The sequence below is a fragment of the Solanum verrucosum genome, unplaced genomic scaffold (genome assembly GCF_900185275.1).
Source record: "Solanum verrucosum unplaced genomic scaffold, falcon-dt-bn FXZP01000042.1, whole genome shotgun sequence".
Lineage (NCBI taxonomy): Eukaryota > Viridiplantae > Streptophyta > Magnoliopsida > Solanales > Solanaceae > Solanum > Solanum verrucosum.
Window position 1 is genome coordinate 671,526 of NW_026020230.1, and position 21,501 is coordinate 693,026.

The following is a 21,501-nucleotide window of genomic DNA, read 5'->3' on the forward strand; positions in this document are numbered from 1 at the left end:
GTTATATTATTCATGCTACAATAGACATGCTTAGGCGTACAGAGGTATTAAGTGTCCCATATTGATCGAGAGATAGGTTAATTGACTCCTTATATAATAATAGACAATTCTTCTCTTCATGAGTAAGATTTGAGGTGAATCTTCCAAGATTAACTTTTTTCACAAATATTAACGTTTTTATAATAAAATTCATAATACAACAACAAAAAGCATTTTTTAGCTACAATAAATATACACTTTAACAAAGAATGTTAAATTCTTTACCAACATCAGTTAGTTGACATTGAATTCAATGTCGCTATAATTGCTGCTAAAAATACATATTTAGCGGCAATTAACCTATTGCCGTTGATTAACTATCGTTAAAAATCATTTTTGATATAGTGTAGGTTGGACCAAACATATTATCTATGTTTCTTCAAGACCAAGAGACTCCCAACAATTTAAAAATACAAAAGCCCTAAAAAAGTTATCCCCACCATCAAGGAAAAGTTAACCTTGTAGGGATGAATGATATAAATAAACTACTATTTAGTTGTTGATGGTGACTATGGTTTATATTGTAATCTTAATAACTCGAAAGAGCACATTTGGCTTTAATAACTCTGTAATGCTACTAGAATTTTTAATTATAAATATAACCCTTTTGCACTAATCATTTGGTTTTACATGTTACTGAATAATGAAAGGCTAATTATAATGTTAAATTGGCCCCTACAAGTAGGGAGGCTGGTTGATATATTCTGGTCGGACGGCGGTGGGTTACCCACTGACCATTTTTATTAAGACTTTAAGAGACATAATCTAATAAAATAAGTTACATAGACTCATGTTTGAGTGTTTTTTTTTTCAATTCTAAACTCATCATAATCCAACTTTTCTTTTCTTTTTTTAGCCCCGGCCTTGGTCTGGTGGTGCATGAGTCAAGTTGAAATTGTTGGGTCCCACATCCGTTCGTCTTCGGAAATTCTCATCCTCGTGAGTTAGCATTAGTACTGGTTGAGTTAAACTCAATGTTCATTTTCTTATCATGGTATAAGAACTAGTTCATTCATGGTTTTCTTGATATTGGACCCCCATTGAATATTGTTCATGCTTCAGATATCCAATCCTGAAGGGGTGGGGATTGAGTCTTGTATCCGTTTGGACTTGGATCATTTCTCTCATTATATTATCTTGAGCAACTCTCGTCTCTTGAGCTAACTACTTTAGGATGTTGAGTTAAATTCAATGTCCATTTATAAGAGACTATTGTTCATGGTTTTCTCGATATTGGACCCCATCTAATATCGTTCATGCTCTAGATGTTCAACCCTGAGCGGGCAAGAATTGAGTCCCACAACGGTTAGGGCTTGGATCATTTGTCTCTTTGTATATAAACTTAGACAATCCTCACCTCTTGAACTAGCATTTGGATTCGAGTTAAAGCTAAGACCAATTCACAAACTCACTTCAAAATGACATAATTTGATAACTCAAATAACAGAAACTTAAGAACATAGAGAACTCTCAATTGTTTGTCCATAAGTAAGTCTGATTGAATATCATCATTTCTCCACAACACATAAGGAAAACAAAACTAGGTTCTTAATAGTAGTTCATACTACCTTAAATAACAAACACTCCCTTCCAAAACAGCAAATGCTAGCCAAAACAGAACTGATCTTGAATGCTGGTTCATCGCGATTTTTTTATTTTTTTTAAAAAGTAATAACCATAATAATAAAGGAGGCAAAGAAGACATCACTTTCAAGCTAATATGGCTATCAACAAGATTGTAAAGACACCTACTATCTGGGGAAAAGCATGTCTACTGTCAAAACCTATGCACAACAAATACAAAATGAGCAAACGCAGTCTCAACCGTCTACAATGCCATGCAACAACAGACAAATCCTTGTCATTCCCATGATCATAATGAAAATGGAAGCACATGGATATAACTTTAGGATCAACAGAGCAATTCTCTTTACATAGAGTAATACTAAAAGCGGGACGCGCATGGGTCCTCAGGGGAATTATAAACTCAAGAACTTCAACATCATTGTAACATGTAGTTCCTTTATGCACCTTTGATCTCCTCAAGAGCCACAAGAACAAACTACTTTTTGATTGATGTATGCACAATTTTGTACAATCAATGTACGCGCACAAATTTACTTGGAGCCAAATACTGTATGATCCATCAGCATTGTATCGGATTCACAATACTGTTCATTATCTCTAGGACAATTATCATGATGTTGTGTCTATATATATCATGAGTACTTCACCAACAATGTAAATTGGCCACAGTAGAACTCATTAAGAGAGTGGAAACATTAGCTAAGGATCAGAACTGGAAAGAGTACTGACTTCACTATCTGTTATAAAAGTGGAACCTATTGTACTATCTTGCAAGCAGTGACAGAGTCAGAATTTTCACTAAAAGGGTTTAAAAAAAGCCAAAGGAGGGGTCAACATTTACTATATATATACATACATTAAAGTGCTATACCGCGTTATATCACCTTAGCATTGGATTATCATTTGCCTCCTCATTCCGGCATCCATAATGAGACTGGAGTAAGAAATTTTAAAATAACTCAGCACTGTCAAAATAGACATATTGTTCGTAAATCAGGTCATTTGAGAAAAAGTAGAGACAACAACACAAGTGAATACAATTTACAAAAAACATGAATATCTTCAGATAATTTGAACATACACCATCATGGACGGCGTTACTTTACTTGGATTCAACTAGTGTCATGCTAAGTCTACTTATGGACTTATTATTTAACAGTTTTATTAGCAGAATTTTTGGGAAAACCTTAAAATTCTGGACTGAAACGAAACAACATTTAGATAACAAATCAAATGCCTAGGCTGAACGAACAAAGACACGCGTTTAATGCATCAGTGTGTGTGAGGAACCAAAGCAGATGATCCATCACAACCATGGGCAGAGCCACCTTAGGCCAAGGGTGGTTCGATACACACCCTTAGCTGGAGAATTATGTGGTGTAAAGTGTAAACATGTGAAATGTTAGGTATTATGAGTGTATATTGTATATGCTAAATACTCATGAAATGAGTACACTCTTGAGAGAGTTGAGGGATAAGGATTCAATCCTCTTGGGTGTCATCCTTATAGTTTAGGGGTTTGTTTTCATAATTTTAATAGAATATTTTGATATTCAAGTAAAGATTATTGCCTATCAATTCCATTCTTATGTAACAACTTGACCCTCCAATGCCAAGCAATATGGATGAGATTCTGTGTAACAACTTGACCCTTCAAGTCACATGTTAAATTCAATTTGGGTCGTCTCCCTTTTAAAAGACACGTTGGGTTGTTACCTCGTTCAAAGTAACATGTTAAATTCAATTTAGGTCGTCTCCCTTTCAAAAGACACATTGGGTTGTCACATCATTCAAAGTGACATGTTAAGTTCAATTTAGGTCGTCTCCATTTCAAAAAACACATTGAATTGTCACCTTATTCAAAGTGACATGTTATATTTAAATGACTATTCTTAAAGACACAAGTTATGATCCTTATTTTGATTAAGAGTATTTATGTAATAGTTAATTTTGACTATAAATAATGGAGAATAACTCATTAGACTAAGATTTTTTTGTCCAATGCCAAGCAATATGGATGAGATTGTGTATAACAACTTGACCCTTATGATTAAAACTTTTACTTGGAGTCTTGAACAAGTTTGTATAACTATTTCGGACTTGTTTTTAGATGGTTGGATTCGTCACATATTAAACCATGTCCTCAATGCACTTTTTTTTATTGGTGCATCGCAATTAACGATCATCACAAAGATAATTATACCTTGTAATGATTTTGACTTGATGATTCAAGGTAATGATTCTCTATCACCTAAATATAATTATACCTTGTAAATCTTAAATAAGTCGCACAAAACTTTGAAATTAGAAAATCAGTTAATATATATATATATATATATATATATATATATATATATATATTTTAAACAAAGTAGAATTAAAAAAAAAAAAACTTGAATAGAAACAGAGGTATTCGAGACCCGGCCCAAAACCCAAGCCAATTCTCCCGCTCAGTTGCTTCATCGATTTCGATCTTTCCCACCATTATTTCAAACAAAAACAAAAATAAAATAATGCCATGCTGGCAATCCTCGTCAATCATATGGCACTTCATCTTGACCGTCTAATCTTGTATTATCTGACGGTAACAATCGCTTCTTTCACCAATCACGCGGATCGAAGCCAACTCCATTAATAATAGTCCACCAGCTATAAATACGCTCCCTCATTTTCCCCAAATCACCATCGTCTTCATCATTGTCTCTCGTATCACTCTTTGAAATTCAGAAGGCTTCCTATTTCAGGTTCGAATTTTCAACAATTGCTTAGTTTAATCATATATTTAAATTGGGATTTGATTCAACAATTTTTCTAAATCTGGATTTTTTTTCTAATTTACATGAATAATACTGTAATTTTATCTGGGTGTTGTTTATATGGTTGATTTGGGTTACTAAATTGTTTTTATTTGTTGTATTGATTCAGATAAACTCAAGGTTGATTGAAAATGTCGGGCCGTGGAAAGGGAGGAAAAGGATTGGGAAAAGGAGGAGCAAAGCGTCACCGTAAGGTGCTCCGTGATAACATTCAAGGTATCACTAAGCCTGCTATTAGGCGTTTGGCTCGTAGAGGAGGAGTGAAGCGTATCAGTGGGCTAATCTATGAGGAAACTCGTGGAGTTTTGAAGATCTTTTTGGAGAATGTGATTCGTGATTCTGTTACCTACACTGAGCATGCTAGGAGGAAGACGGTCACTGCTATGGATGTTGTCTATGCACTCAAGAGACAAGGAAGGACTCTGTATGGTTTTGGAGGTTGAATGGGAGCTTTTGGGTTCGGACTTTTGTTTAGTCTGCAAAAGTCTTGCTGTCAAGAAATTGTTTTGCTTTTTGCTGGGGTTAATGGGTTCTATTCTGGTGTAATTAGTATGGTTCATGTAGGAGATGTGGTTGTAGCTTGTTTCAAAACTTCTGAAAATTAGCTTGAATTCAATGGATACTATTGGCAGATTCAGTTTAACAATCATATAGTATTAAATTGAATATAATGTATTATTATTCATCCATGGCGGTAATCGCCCATTAGTTCCCCGCCAATATTACAAAAATATTCAAATTTTGGAACCTCATGAACAGCCACGTCATCGATCTTTGTCACTTTATTACATATCATCTCAACCGTAGAATATCCTCATCAACGGCCAATATTGTTTTTCCATGACTTCACAAGGATGGAAGTTCTCCCACAAATAGTCCAACCTTGTCCCATTCCATTTTCATTGCGATTGAGCACCCATATCTGTTATCATTTTGTTCAAAATGTACTACTCTCTCTCTGTTTAAAAAAAATGATCTACTTTGATTTAGAACGGAGTTTAAGAAAAGAAAAGAAACTTTTTAATCTTGTGGTTCTAAATTAAAGTCAAATATACCAAATTCCCCTTTAATCTTGTGGCCTTAATATGTCACGTGAAAAGTTGAAGTTAAAATATTGACAAAAAAAAAAGGGTCATTCTTTTTTAAACGGAGAGAGTATAAATTATCCTTTAAGAGATAGCTGAGCATAACTTAAAAATGTTTGAGCAATAAAAAATAGGTCCTAAGCAAATTAGTACACGTTTGATCATGTTTCATTATTACGAAAATAAAATAGAGTAGTGACGAACACATTACACGTCACACAACATACTAGAAACAACATTTCGAAACCCCAAAGGACAACCATACTTAGAAACAACATTATTTGAAAAAAGCAAAAAAGACAAGAAATTATGCACTCCATTAGAGGTTTGTCTTGCGTTTAAGAGCTATGAATAAACTTATTGCTTCACCAGAAATCAAGTCAAGATATGCATCCTCAAGTTTTTGTTCATGAAGTTGAAATAGTTTGTCCAATATTTTTGTTCCAAATTTTTCTTCAATTAGTCCTTCAGTTATAGCCCTTATGTGTACTGATGCATCTTTAGCTGTTAAACCATTGATTGGTGATGTTTCCTTTGAAAGAATCTCTAGTTTTTCAATACTGAAACTTCCATTTCTTTTAATTGCCTCTTCTACTTCAATTGGAGATGTAATATACACTGGTATATTGAATGAATCCACCTCCTCTTCCTCAATATCACCCTACAAATTATTCCATAACCAGTCAAACACCTTCACATAAATTGACAGTAAAAAAAACACGTAACGATTCTTACCTGCTTGACCAAGTGGAGAAAACAAGATCCCAATATGTCAGCTAACATATTGTAAATAACTTTAGAATGAGGAGTTCCATTTGGACGAGCTGGAACAGTAATAAACACTAATCCACCAGGTACAACTTCTTGTGCTCTAGCATTCAAAAAACATTCCATATCTTTTTCGTATTGTTTTGAATATTCACTAATCACATCTTCTTTACTATGTGAATAATAAACTTTCCCTTTGTTCCAAGCTAGTGATTCTCTGTTTTCGACGTTCTTTGGAACTCTAGAGAGAAAATGGAGACCATAAGAACAGTTGACGATATGGATAGATTTGTCTGGAAAAACACGATCATAGAAAGAACCGATTGCAGCATGAGCATAATATGATTTGTCTGATGGTAGAGATGCGAAAAGGGTATTGAAATCGTTATAAGCATGATCGTTAAACAAAACTTGAATATGTTTTTTCTGAGTGTTGATTAATTGGAACTTCAATTCCACTGATTCAACAATGTTTTTAACTGAAATGAATGTGTTTGGTCCGATTGAACATCCCATATCAGTTATCTGAAAGATCGATCCATTTTCGACTTGAAGTTTTTCCATCACCACTGCATGCATCAGTTGCTTCGTAGCACGAACAACACGTCTCTGTACAAACATAAAGTTTATATATTTGAAAACTACGTACGTATTAATATAAATAAAATGATCAGTTATTTTCAGCACGTCAAATTGCATGTATTAAAGCGAAAATGTTCATATTTAGCACTTTACTATACAAAGTATGTTAATTTTAAGTTGTTACACTTTGAGGTCATTTATACACTTTTTCACTAAAAACCCTTCATTATTTTCGCTTGACTTTAAATCATAACTTTACTAAGATTTAAAATTATCGTTCGTTATACAAATGACCTCAAAATATACAAATGATAAAATTACGATATTTTTGTATAGTAAAAGAAAATGACTCTCGAAATTTTAATCGATAAGAAAGAAATAAACCTGATAGGCGGAATTTGTTCGATAGCTGAAAGGGCTTGCTCCACTAGCCATAGGAAATTCATGAGAACTGAAGTTAGTTTTTCCAGGAGCCATTGTATATCTGAGCGGTTGAAAAAGTCGATCTTAATATTAAATCAAATGTGTGTGTGAGAAAAATGATTTTGTGATAGTCACTATTTATAGCCAAATAAGGATAACATGTCTTTCTTCTTAGGGGAAGGAGAATATAAAAAATCTGTTTAGCCAAATAAGGATAGCATGTCTTAATATTTATTTTTATTATTTACACAAAATTATTAAATTATTACCTTATTATATAGAAGTTAGTCGTACTTGGTTGGCGTAATTATTTAATTTACTTTGTTTTGTGTTTAATTAAGTTAGCCTGAATTGGTTTATTATTTAATATTACACGCGGGTGTTATAATATAAATTTGATTATTATTCAAGTCTATTTCTTGTAGTTAGCCACGTGAACAGTGCATAAACTCACATGGCTTTGTATTACCATTTAAATTATTATTCTAATTACTATTTATTTCTCTCAAAGAATATGTGAAAATGCTAAAAACACCCTATAATCGATTCAATTGTTGTGTAATCAAGTGGTGTACTGTGACGAATTCAGAATTTTCACTTAAGAAGTATTTTAAAAAATATATAAATGTGTGACTAAGCCAAATACAATTCTAAGGGAGGTAATAGTATATAGTCTATAGGTACAAAAAGTTAATTTCGGCACAAAAAACTTAAAACTAACCAGAGTAATTATCGTAAAATAAAAATCAACCCTTTACCATGTGTCAGTCTAAAATTAGAATGCTAAGTTGAGCAAAAAAATTAGCCCTTCACGATGTATCACTCTAAAATTAGAATGTTAAGTACAAACTCCAAAAAATAATAAAAAACAATTAAGAGATCATTGTTTAATCTTTCTCAATTAAGAAGCATGGTTTTAATATTTTTTTAATTTCAGATTGGATCTGCGATTCAAGTATGAATCAAATCAACATTTATAAAATTATGAGAGATGATTTTAATATTTGACTCACGACTCTCGACGGAAGAAATAAAGAAGTGATTATGAAATTTGGAAAGATAAAGCAAGAAGTGATTTGGCCTTTGAGATTGAGAGTATTTGATATTTTTGGGATTAATCCACTATTTCAGTATTATTATTTTTTTAAAAAAGAAGTGAAAGTTGACATCGTGGTCCGGGCTTATGGTTGTTTCCGAAATTAAAGGAAAAAAAATAACGCAAGCTAAGGGTGTGTTTGGTATGAAGGAAAATGAATTTTTTGAGTGAAAAAATAAAATTTTGAAGTTGAAAATATTTTTTAAAAACAAACTTAAATTTTTTTTTGGGGCGGGGCTGGTAGGGGGTGGGTGGGGGTCGAGTGTAGGGGTGAAAAAAAATGAAATTTCGAAGTTGAAAATATTTTTTGTAAACAAACTCAATTTTTTTTTGGGGGGAGGGCCGGGGGGGGCGGGGGGGCTGGACGTAGGGGTGAGGGTGGGGTAAAAAAATTGAAGTTAAAACCATTTTTTAAAAATAAGCTTTAAAATTATTATTTTTGGGGGGGCTGGTTTGAGGATAGAGAAAAAATAAATTGATTTTTTCAACAAAAAAAATTGTAATTTGAAGTTGGAAAAGAGTTTTGGAAAATGTTTTCCTTAATTTTTGAATGAAAGTCATTTTCCTTAAATTTGAGGAAAATGAGTTGATTTGAAAAACATTTTCCAAAATATTTTATCCAACCAAACATGAAAAAATTGAAAAACATTTTCCTTCATACCCAAATGTAAAACGGTAATCCTCACAAACCTAAACACAGGGGTCCATTTGAAAGGCACTATACCATTGCGATATACTTTATTTCTTATTTAGGGGTTCAAATTAATAAATGTACATAAATGTACAAAAATTTTCTTATATATACAAACTACAATGTAATTTATTGTCAATGAGGTTCGGGTGAATTCCTTCCTGCCCCTACATCTGCCATGGATTAGTGACTGTAGCCAAAAGGATTTTAGTAAATTTTAATTCTTGTGTTATGCATAATTGAGAATCATATCAATTTTACGGGTCATGAAAATTATATACTTTTTACGTTATATTAAAACTTGCTATTGTTTTATTAATTGAATATTATGAATTACAATGTGACTCTAAGGGTGTGTTTGGAATGAAGGAGAATAATTTTCATTTTTCTTGAAAAATAAGTTGATTTCTTACTTATTTTCTAGTGTTTAGGAAGTAAGCAAAAAAAAGTGTTTATCAAGAGCATTTATATATAATCTTAGCAAAAAACTATAACTATAGGGATGAGATGGTCGGGGGTGGGCCTGAGATGGTCAAGAAGTAGGGGTTGGGGGTGTTAGGTTGGTGGGAGGATACAATAAACATAGAATAAGAGAGAAAATATTTTACAAGAGAGTTCAATCCTCATTTTGAAGATATTTGTTTTACTAGAGAAAATATTTGTCCAATCAAATATGGGAAAAATAAGAATTTTCTTATGAAAAATATTTTCCTCCATATAACAAACAAACCCAGCTAGCGTTTGACCACATATTATCAAATATTTTTTTTAAAAAATCATATTCGGCTGAAGTTTGGATTGAAGTTTTAAAATGTGTTTGACTATAGTTTTTTTTGAAATATATTTCACTTTGGGTTTTTTGGTTGAAAAAATATGAAACATGACTTGGTGCCGAAGCTAGCTAAGATCCTTCCCCCTTCAAAATTTGATCTTATAGTTATAGTCCATGAATTGAGACAGAGTGGTTCCCTTTTCATACGCGTAAAACTGGAAGTTTAACATAGTCTATAACTTGACTATAGCTTTTCCATAGTGCTTCGTAATGACTCTGAACTTCATCATCATCATACGTAGCTATGGAAGCAAACGAAATAATTAAGGTGAGTGAGTAGTACTGAATAGCCATTCACGTAAACAAAGTAACATCACATGTGCCCTCAAACAAATATACATGTTTTGAAGTCTGGTGTTTTAAATGGGTGCTCTAGATTCTCAACTGTAACACCACTCGATGCTCTTACTTGGTTAGGTTATGCCAGTCTAAAAATTCATCATACACACCCAAACAAGTGATTCAACAATAGGATGCGCCAAATATAAAATTGAGAGGATCAGTATAAAAGCTATCGTCCTGTCAGATAAGGGAAAAGGAAAAAAAACTTCAATATCAAAACTAATTCTATCATCAGAAAATGTCTAAATGAATCTAATTAAATCAGCAAGGTCCCCACCAACGCGACTGGGTTGGGTCAAAGAGGAAGGACCAAGAGAATAGGCTAATCAAACCCCACTTGCGGGTATGAATAACATAAGCTCTGTCAATAATGATAAGTTCCAACACATTTATGGTATTCTTGACAATGTTTTGCCTCTACTCTTCCTTCTGCTTTGTAGGACTCCTTCCACTTCTAATACCACTTGTGCACCTTCCAATCAACTTCAAAATCTCATCGATCAGTATGACGGGTAATGCAACGGCCAATACTAACAGCCACTCATTCAGGCTCAGTGGAACAATACCAAATATTTGAGCAAGGAAAGGCACGTAGAGGATCAAAAAGTGCAGCCCAAATGAGACCGACATGGCCAAAAGAAGCCATGGGTTGACCCATGGTGGCATTGACAAAAGGCTTCCATCTTCCGAAAGGGCATTAAGGGAGTTGAACATTTCAATTGCAACCAATACAGAGAGGGAAAGGGTCATGGCTTTGACCTTGCCTTCCACAAAGTAATCGCACGGGTTATCAAAACTGATCACTTCTGATCCTGCAGTGAAAGGTGAGGCGGTGAAATTGTTCCAGGTTTTGCACTGACCCCAATTAGAAAGCTGGGAATATGTGACAAGACTGTGGCCATCTTTACTTAAATCAATGCCAAGGAAAGAGTCATGAGTGAACCAGATGATAAAAACACCCACAGTTGCTACACCAACATACAACCCAATTACCTGCGTCAAGCATTTAGAAACGATGAGCATCAGGATTTCATTCTCACAAACAGAAGTAGAAAGAGGAAAATAAAATAAATAAATAAATAGAGTGCAAACCAGATAGCGAAATAAAATCCATGCACTGATCAATGAATCATCACTTCTCCTTGGTTGTTTCTTCATTATATCTTTGTCTGGTGGATTAAATCCCAATGCTGTAGCAGGGGGTCCATCAGTGACAAGGTTGACCCACAGAAGCTGAACTGGAATAAGACCTTCAGGAATGCCTAGGGCAGCAGTAAGGAAAATAGAGGCGACCTCACCAATGTTGGAGGAAATCATGTACCTACAGCAAGATAAATCATCAATGAATGCACTTCTATAGTGATGCACTATCAGTGATGGCATCATGCATTAAACGGACTAAAGATATTAATTCAAAAAGTTCAATCAAGAGAACTAGATACTCCCTTTTTAAATAAATAAATACAAAGATAAAACATGGAACAGCTGCCACTAGAGTGTAGTCCAAAAGGGTGATAGCCAACTTATCCTAGTGAGTTAACTCAAGGATCTGGTCGCATGAAACTGAACAAGAAGAACTAAAGCTTAATTCAAGTTCTCCACAACTAGGAATCATACTCAGTGAAAAGCTTTTCATTATTATATGCTATCATATCATACTCAATGAAAAGCTTTCCAATAGATTAATACACACACTAAAGTTGGTGGAATTGATTGTGGTGGTTTGCAGAAAGCTGGAAATAGCACATGGTTCAAAGGGACTATCAACTCAAAATGATAGAAATACAATAACATCCAATCAACAGTACCATCAATAGAAATATTGCCAACTGAAGGAGATGAGGGAGAAAATAAACCTGATGAAAGCCTTCATATTGTTATAAATGGACCTGCCTTCACCCACAGCAGCTACAATTGTACTAAAATTATCATCTGCCAAAACCATGTCAGATGCTTCCTTTGCCACCTGGGAGAAAAATCAACCATAAGTAACATGACATATATACATGCATGTATCTATCCATCGGATCCATTTATCCCCAAACCCATCAAAATCTTCAGGAATTGTGTATCGAAAATGACATTTCAAATTGGTACAAGAATTTGATATAATAAAAGATCCTATTGCAGCAAACTGAAGATAAGTTTCTATTTGTAAGCACATCAACTGACAGAGAAGTAGCCCAAAAGTAACATGTGCGTATACAGTGATAAGTTAAATCAAACTGGGAGACACATCATTATACAGTCATCCAGGACAAGAGTTCAGGTGATCGCAAAAGGGTGTAGACATTGATGGGGCAGAGAGAAACTATACTTTATGCCTACCACTGTTAAATATATTATTACTGTTTGCTATTAAATACTGCAGGGGATATATTCTCCTAGATACATGTCACCATTGATATTGCTCACAAATTCTAGTACTAGGAACATCATCTTTTACCTCAGTTCCAGCGATTCCCATTGCAATCCCAATATCAGCCAATTTTAGAGCAGGTGCATCATTGACTCCATCCCCAGTCATTGCAACCACCTCACCATCATCTTTAAGCAATCTCACTATATCTTGTTTATGCCTTGGCTCAGCTCTGGAGAATAAGAGACCTCCACTTTGCCTTATATGTGCTTTGGGGTTTGCAAGCTCCATAAATTCTTTTCCAGTTAAGCTCCTCGAACTGATATCTTCATGGCTTCCAAAGACACCTATCTCACGGCAGATAGCTTCTGCTGTATTCTTGTTATCTCCTGTAATAACCATAACTCGAATGCCAGCTTCTCTGCAATCCTCAATTGCACGACGTACCTCTTTTCTAGGAGGATCCTTTGACAACATGACAAGTATTCGTTCAATATCTTGATGCTCCCAACAGAGGAAGGTTTTAGCACAAAAATGAAACCAACAGTCAAGAGAAAGCAAGTTAACTAGCTTACCCTTATCCCAGCCAAGCCAACAAATATGAGTTTACTCTCAATGGAAGGGTAATTAGCAGGATTGAGTAAAAGCTGATGAGCTGGATGGTCTTCATCACCATTATAGGTTGCGAATTCCTGTAGATCCTCCTTGTATGCAAAACCAAGGACACGTAATGCTTTCGAGGACATTTCATGAAGGCTTTGCATTATATGATTCCTGGAAGAACTATCCAACTCTACAACAGAACCGTCTTGCAGTTGCACATAGGAGCTTCTTTCCAACAGATTTTCAACCGCACCCTGAAAATGAATCAAAAATATAAATGTTATTGATGCATTGAGCTTCAAAAGTGTCAAGAACAATTAAACGGTGTAGGAAATCCGAAATGAATTAGAAAATCCAAGGAAATAAAGAGTCCACCTTCACAAGTAATGACTTTCTTCCAGAGGTGGAAGATGTTATGACACCCATGGATTTCCTATCACGATCAAATTCAAGAGTACCAATACGCTTTTCAATTTTGTTCCATGTGTAAGAGCAACCTACAATCAGCTAATTGAAGTTAGGCCACGTTGCATTGTAAACGAAGACCCATTGTGTACATAATAGCAATAATAGAACAGGAACCACAACTTACGGAGGCCATCTTTGTCACTTGAAGAGGATATGGAGCTGACTCCGTCAGGAAGTCCCATTTTCTCGACCAGAACCTTAAATCAAATCAAGAAACTCTAAATAAGTCACAGAAAAGCTTTAAGAAAGAGAAAAAAGTTTTTGAAGCATATAACTATATTAAGCAATGTAGATCAGGGATAATTTACTTAATTCATTTTTATGTTTGTGTTGGGAAGGGAGAGGGTGGTGTGCAACATAAATTAAGTAGAGATAGATACTAAATAATATTAAGGTCAGAAATCTAATGTTCAGTAAAAGATATTGATAAATCACGAATCCACATTCCAGACAAGGATAAATGACCATATCTATCTCATAAATAAAGTTTAGAGTAACTGAATACTAGTTTAGCATAATACACTCACATAGTGGATAGAGAGCACAGATACTAATCTGGTAAGAGTAAGAGAAGCAATCCAATTCAAATATAAAATCAGTACCTTTAGTGCTGCTTCAGTGGGCAGTCCGCTGGCAACATAGTGCTGACCAGATTTTTCAACTCCAGAATCATTGCAGACAGCAGCAATTTTTGCTATCATTTCTAGGTTAGAGTCCATGCGACCCATTGGCCAATCTTGTATCTTTCCATCAAAGGGATCATATGAGGTCCCTTCAACATTGAATGATCGCACTGTGTTAGCCTTGGCACCCATAGCAACAAGCTTGGAAACAGCCATCTGATTAGTAGTCAATGTTCCTGTTTTGTCTGAGCAAATAACAGTTGTACAACCAAGAGTTTCTACACTAGGCAATTTTCGAACAAGTGCATTCTTAGCAGCCATCTTCCGTGTGCCAAGTGCCAAACAAGTTGTAATAACTGCTGGCAGACCTTCTGGAATGGCAGCAACTGCCAGTGCCACTGCAATTTCAAAATAATAAGTGCACTTCTCAAATGAAAACTTGAAATTCCTGGGCCACCCATCAACAATCTCCCAAGTGAGGAAATATTTGACGTTGATCAGCCAAACCAAAGCACAGATGATACCAATTATGACAGTCAAAGCTTCTCCAAACTCATTTAGCTTTTTCTTCAACGGAGTATCTTCCTCTTCTTGTGCTGCTTCATGAATCTGATAGTGCACCTTCCCTATCTCGGTATCCATCCCTATTTGAGTTACCAAACAAATACAATTTCCATTCACCACAGTCGTTCCAGCAAACACCATACATTTCTTCCCTTGGATATCAACATCCTCCGCTACAGCTTTAGTGGTCTTACTAACTGCCTCACTCTCACCAGTCAGTGATCCCTGTTCAAGCCGGAGAGTCGAACTGATCAAACGCAGAACCCTCATATCAGCTGGTACTTTATCTCCAACTTTCAACTCAACAATATCCCCAGGTACAAGCTCTTTAGCAGGCAAACTAGAAATTCTTTTACCGTCACGTATAACACATGCAGTCTCTGACTGAATTTCCTTCAATGCCTCCAAAGCCTTTTCGGCATTACTCTCTTGCCACACACCAACTGCAGCATTGACAATTAAGATCAAGAAAATCACTAAAGGCTCCACGAAAGCCGTGATCTCCTTCTCACCACCTTCCTCTCCATCTAACCAAGCCAAAACAAACGAAATCACCGCAGCACCAAGCAAAATCCTAACTAACGTATCATTAAACTGATCTAAAATCAACTTAAAAATCGACTGCCCTTCATGCTTCTCCAATTCATTAAAACCATAGATCTGCCTCCTTTTAACAACCTCATCCTCAGACAATCCATAATCTCTTTTAACCTCAAACTTCTCCTCACACTCCTTCACATCTTTCGACCACGCCGGAAACACCTCCTTATCCGACACACTCTTACCACCTAAATCCTCCCTTTTCCCATAATTTTCACCTCCTTTACCCATTTATAACCTCCAGAATCAACCAAATCTAATAAAAAAAAACCAGTCAAAATCTCCTAATATGATAAAAACTCTCCTGAAATGCAGTCAAAATCGAAAATCAGAAACAAAAACTCACGATCAAATGAATTTCACTGTTTCAAAGCTCAAAATAGGTCAAAAAACTAAGATCTACAACAATCGGAACTCCAACATAAGCTTCTAGATTTAGAAAACACAAATACATACAAATACGTAATCAAAATAGATGGCAAAGGAAGCGGAATTTACCAGAAAAGTGGAGATTCGTTCGTCGTGTTGGAGCCAAACTTTGGATAGTTATTGTGCGTCTCTCCCTCTATCTCTCTCTCTCTCTCGGGAAACTATAGAGTGAGAGAATCGAAAAATAAAGGAGATCTCTGCCTCTTTATTAAGTACTTTATTATACAAACAAAAAATAACAGAAATTAATTATAAAGTAAATAATCGGAAGAAGATGAAAAAACGGAGAGGCTTATAGATCGGGCTTCTGCGTACTTTCTCACTTTTAATGGACTCTCTATTATTCTAATTCTTATTTCTACCTTTTCTTTTTCTTCAGCTTTTTGATATTTACAAGATAAATGGTCTAGAAAGCTCCATCGTTTTGTAAATTGACTGTTTTGCCCTTTTTGATATTATAATTATTTAAAAGCAAAAATAATTCAGAAATATTTCTTTATTAACATGGCAATATTTTGGAGAATTATTGTAGCAATATACCCAATGTATTTTTACAAGTGGAGTTTGAGGAAGGTGAGCTATATTGTTTGAGAAAGACTTTCGATTTAAGAAAATCATTTTGCAGAAAATGATTTGAAGTAAATGCAAGAGTTAAAAATTATAATAAAAAGGAAAATAAGTATCAACAATATAAATATTAAAAATAATCAAAATATTTGAAGTTTAAGATAACGTTTTAACATACTGATAATAACACGATAGAGAAACATATTGATACTTCATATTAAATTCACACAACATGTTTGTTCTTATGATTTAATAACATTTAATATTGAGACTTATACGACTTGTATAATATAATTCATTGCTTTATTACACATTTTTAATGATCTCAACAAATTAATTGCTTAATTGCATATAATTTTGCCTTTTGAATTATCTTCCAATAAAAAAGGGAAAATGATTAATCCATCATTTTTCAAGTGTTCAAGGGTTATTTTTGTCATTTCGAGTAATTTGGTAGGCAGGGTATTATCTTATATTAACCCATAAATGCTTCGACCCGTTACGGAGTCGATTTAGGGGATAATTGGTTTTGCCATCATAGCTCAACCAATAAGAATTCGCCACGGATTAAGAGGTTGGAAATCTCTTGATGTTTGCGACTTCTAAGATGAAGTGTCAAGTTTCTATTGGATGCTGATATCTGGATGTAATTGTGGTAGGACAGTGGATCAACTACTCTAGGTTTAAGTTAATATTTTTTTGAATTAATCTTAATTAATCTTAATTAATCATATTTAATGAAAAGAGAAATTTCTAGGTGCTTACCTTGTGCTAAAGAAAAGGGTTTAGAATAATACAAAGAGTGATGACTGGGGATGCCTAGGGATACAGCATATTCCCTTCTTTGTATACTTTTTACTAGGTGTATTTTATAATATTATTATTTTATTTTATTTTGAATCTATGGTAGGTCTCCTTTGTTTTAGGAAGTTTATATAATGTTTATTCATTAATAATTAAAATGGGAATAAAGAAAATTTACTTGTAAATTCGTAAGAATCGAGTTGGTTAATCAGGAGATCTCCTAAATAAGGAATTTTAGGTTTGAAATTATACGTATTTTCTCGATCGAGTTCGTCACACAAAACTTATCTACTATGATTTGCATATCTGTGTGGTTTGCGGGCTATTACATTGAATCAAGCTTTACCTTAGCTTATGCACTCAAAGAATGACATATATGGATTCCCTTATCAGTATTACTTTTTATGTAAGATCATTTAAATTTCGGATAAGAGTAATTATATGGTTTACTAAATTGTTACCAAAGGTTGGGGTGGGGGATTAGGTTTGAAATCTGCATGTTTTTCTGGTCGAGTCACCGCACTAAATTTTCCAAATACGATTTATCTATCTTGTCTAGCGAGCTATTACATTGAAATGAGTTGTACCTTATATGCACCCGAAGAATGACGTTTTACTATTAGGTCATTTAAATTTTGGATACATTAATTATATGGTATACTAAATTAATTATTACCAAATGAGGGTTTTAAGTTCGAAATTTTACGTATTTTTCAATCAAGTTCGTCATATAAAATTTTCTTAAATATGATTTACCTATTTTATATAATTTATGGACTATTATATTAAATAAGATTTACCTTGTCTTGTATGCACCCGAAAAATAATAATTGTGGGTCCCTTATCAACGATAATCATTTTTTACGGTTAGATCATTTAAATTTTGAACAAGAGTAATTATATGGTATACGAAAGTGTTGTTAGTAATTTGTTGGATCCAACTAATTACACTAATCTATGCCGCTATGGTTATGATTATCTATCAGTAATATAGTCATACAATATCGGATTAATGCAATTACTTACTGTTGACTTTTGAATAACAAATGTTTGAGTTCATAATCAAAATTAAATGATTCAACTCTCGAAATTGAATAATGTCACATAAATTGGAATGATATGAGTATTAATAAAAAATTCAGTACACCTCAATTTATATATGTGGCGATATTTAATTTAACGTGAGTTTAAAAGGGAAAAAAATAAATTTGTGCTCTGTAATAAACTATAGATTGTTGTGCAGTTAAACATTATCTTCTTTAAGCTTAAAATGAAAATTTTAATGTTAAATTAATTACACATATAAAAGTAAGATAGCTTTTTAAAAATAGAGTAAAAGAAAAGTATAACGATAAGTTGGAGATATGGAGACAGACCTTAGAGTCTAAAGGATTCAAGTTGAGCAGGATTAAGACAAAGTACTTTGAGTTCAAGTTCAATTAATGTTGTAACTCATGAGGTGGATGTGTACGTGAGGATTGATACACAAGTCATCTCCAAGAGAGGTAATTTCAAGTATCTAGGACAATCAGATTATCTAAGGTAATGTGGAGATTGAAGATGATGTTACACGTCATATTAGAGCAAGGGTGGATGAACTGAAGGCTCACTTTCAGTGTCTTGTGTGGTAAAAATGTGTCACCAAGTCTTTAAAGGTATGTTTATAAAGCGGTTGTTAGACCAACTGCGTTGTATGAGGATAAATGTCAGCACGTCAAGAACTCACATATCAAAAGATGAAAGTAGCGAAAATATGAATGTTGAGATGGATGTATCGATATAATAGTTAAGATAGGATTAGGAATGAATATATCTAGAATAAGGTAGAACTGATCTTCGTGGTGAACAAGATGCAAGAGGCGTGGCTAAGATAGTTATATGTGAAGAGGAGATGTGCATGCATATTTGCATTATGCCCCAATGAGAAGATTTTGTTATACCCCATCAGACTTTATAACAAGTACTCTTATGCTACCCTATTCTTTGATTTTGTTCTTATATTTATATATTGTTTTACCTTTATCTTGTCTTGCTTTGTTATTGTATTATTTGTTATTGTTGTTCTTTTCTCTATTATTTTATATATGATTTTTTATTATTGTATTTTTTTTCTTACTATTTTGGATATGCAATTACTTGAGTCGAGGATCTATCTGAAATAAATTCTCTATTTTCATAAGTTAGGAGTAAGAGTACGTACATATCACATTTGTTAAACCCTACATAAATTTTACTGATTATGTTATTATTATTGTAGACTAAAAGAAGAATATGGCATATAAATTTAACAGGAACAAATATACATTAGGAAATAAAGTTATGTAAAATTACATTAGATTAATCCACATGGTCTTTTAAAGATTTTTTTTATTACGTTAGGAATTCAAGAAAAGAGAGTAAAATAATTGGAAGTGCATCTAGATTAGAAAATTTCAACTATACTATATTGTAAGTTGGTAAAATATGAATAATTGAGGTACTCAATTATTATATCAACTAGGGAAAACATATTAGGGGTCCATTGTACATCTAGATCATACAGATACTGAAACAAGCACAAGACAAATTAATAATTTATTGAAGTTCGAAATTCATATTGTCCTCTATGAAAATTTATAAAAGAGAGGGTATTTTTGGTACAGTAGTATAAACAAAGAAGTATCCATGGAGTACAGTACAGCTCATAAGATCATTGCTTCAAGTTGTATAAATTACATTTATTTGCCCCGTGAATTATAATTAACCTAATTACTTTGTAAAAAAATAATTAAAATAGCTAAACACATGAAGAATAATTCTTCGTAATAGAAAATTAGAGTTTTGAAATATTATTTTGAGTAAAATCTTCTTTCTTTGAAAAAAATGAATTTTTTTTGTACAATAATCATAACATATTCAATATAATCTCAAGTGGGATCTAAAAAAAGTAAAGTATACATAAACCTTATTTTTACCTCGTAAAAATAAAAAAATTATTTCTGATAAACCCTTCCTCCAAGCAAACACTTTTGTAAAGAATGAGAGCATATACTTAGTGGGTCATTTTGGAATAAGATTGTCAAGAAGTGTATAAATTAATGCTACAAACCTAAGTTGACATTGACAATAATGTGCCAAACAAAAACAAGAGAAGAATCTTTAACTCCAACATATTATTATGTTTTACTTATTTTAATATGATGGGGATGTGATGGTGATTTGTTAATTATCTATGATATTGTCAATATATATATATATATATAAAATACAATCTACAAGTGGTGGAGTATATATTTGTGTACTAGTTATAAAGTCTGATGAAAGATGATGCAAGTAAATTCCTGGAAAATTAAAAGTAGTTGATTATTCAAATGATCGTTTACTAATGATAAGTTATATAATAAATGTTTTCTCTTTATTTTCTCGTAGAAAAAGTCTTTTTTTCCCTATAGATATCATACCAGAATTTCTGGTGAAGTGAAATTGACTCTATTTTTGGATTTCTCAACTTCTTAATTGATAAATTTTTTGAAAGAAAATTTCAAAAATAATTGTAGTTTGAACTTAATTAGAGATCTATAGCTATAGTTTGCTTGAACCACCAAAGAAGTGGCATTTGATAATTGTGACTTTTTATCGTATGCATTTTGGCCCATTACACTTTTCAGAATTTCTCATCTTACTCGAAAATGACTCAACCATGAGTCCCAAAAAGCTTATTTGGCTGTTCTTCACCAGTGAATATAAACAATTAGTTTTTATTTTTTCCGTTGCCTTTTTGTTTGTAATACTAAAATAGTTTTCGAAGCTTTGGTGCTGCAGTTTTATTAGTTTAATAATCACAGTATTCAAAATTTATTAGTCCCACTAATTTAAATTCGCATACATAGATATTATTTCTATTTTTGTAGGATTGAAAGACTGTTTTTGATAAACCATAGAATATATATAATTTTATTTCTATTTTTATGAAATCGAAAGATTATTTTTGAAAAATCACCGACTCATCAATAAACGTTTGCAAAAGGATTAATAAGTCTTAAATAAGAAGCAATGCCTTGAGTACTAAATTTACTAACTTTCGAATATTCATTATTGTATTTGTTAGCTGTATGAACACTTCCTTTCCTTACGTGAATTATTTTATGGAATATTTTTATGACCTATATAATTAGTCAATTTTCCAATATATGTTTAACTATAATATAGAGATGTTTGGCAACGTATTTGATGAAATAGGCAAG

General features: G+C 33.3%; 3 protein-coding genes across 3 annotated transcripts; 1 reads left to right on the forward strand and 2 right to left on the reverse strand.

Moving 5' to 3' along the window:
• Positions 1-4,512: 4,512 nt before the first annotated feature.
• On the forward strand, positions 4,513-5,031 carry LOC125831967 (histone H4). Its single transcript, XM_049511089.1, has one exon. The coding sequence runs from the start codon at positions 4,574-4,576 to the stop codon at positions 4,883-4,885; it is 312 nt and encodes a 103-aa protein (XP_049367046.1). The 5' UTR covers positions 4,513-4,573; the 3' UTR covers positions 4,886-5,031.
• An 815-nt stretch (positions 5,032-5,846) lies between these two features.
• On the reverse strand, positions 5,847-6,310 carry LOC125831993 (probable methyltransferase TCM_000168). The gene is made up of 2 exons (XM_049511120.1): positions 6,263-6,310; positions 5,847-6,188 (listed from the first exon to the last, which is right to left on the reverse strand). Exons 1-2 carry the CDS (start codon positions 6,308-6,310, stop codon positions 5,847-5,849), a joined length of 390 nt encoding a protein of 129 aa, XP_049367077.1.
• Positions 6,311-10,463: 4,153 nt separating this feature from the next.
• Positions 10,464-15,782, reverse strand: LOC125831932 (calcium-transporting ATPase 4, endoplasmic reticulum-type-like). Its single transcript, XM_049511049.1, has 8 exons — positions 14,294-15,782; positions 13,816-13,888; positions 13,599-13,720; positions 13,196-13,477; positions 12,708-13,085; positions 12,118-12,227; positions 11,354-11,582; positions 10,464-11,254 (listed from the first exon to the last, which is right to left on the reverse strand). Exons 1-8 carry the CDS (start codon positions 15,707-15,709, stop codon positions 10,679-10,681), a joined length of 3,186 nt encoding a protein of 1,061 aa, XP_049367006.1. The 5' UTR covers positions 15,710-15,782; the 3' UTR covers positions 10,464-10,678.
• Between the last annotated feature and the right edge of the window lie 5,719 nt (positions 15,783-21,501).

Bases quoted from the DNA above. Each gene is read 5' to 3' on its own strand.
- LOC125831967 (XM_049511089.1), top strand. From the start codon at position 4,574: ATGTCGGGCCGTGGAAAGGGAGGAAAAGGATTGGGAAAAGGAGGAGCA.
- LOC125831993 (XM_049511120.1), bottom strand. From the start codon at position 6,310: ATGTTAGCTGACATATTGGGATCTTGTTTTCTCCACTTGGTCAAGCAG. The intron at 6,189-6,262 runs GTAAGAATCGTT...AATAATTTGTAG, and splicing joins TTCTCCACTTGGTCAAGCAG to GGTGATATTGAGGAAGAGGA.
- LOC125831932 (XM_049511049.1), bottom strand. From the start codon at position 15,709: ATGGGTAAAGGAGGTGAAAATTATGGGAAAAGGGAGGATTTAGGTGGT. The intron at 13,478-13,598 runs GTGGACTCTTTA...ATTCATTTTCAG, and splicing joins GAAAGTCATTACTTGTGAAG to GGTGCGGTTGAAAATCTGTT. The intron at 13,086-13,195 runs GTAAGCTAGTTA...ATGTTGTCAAAG, and splicing joins TTGGCTTGGCTGGGATAAGG to GATCCTCCTAGAAAAGAGGT.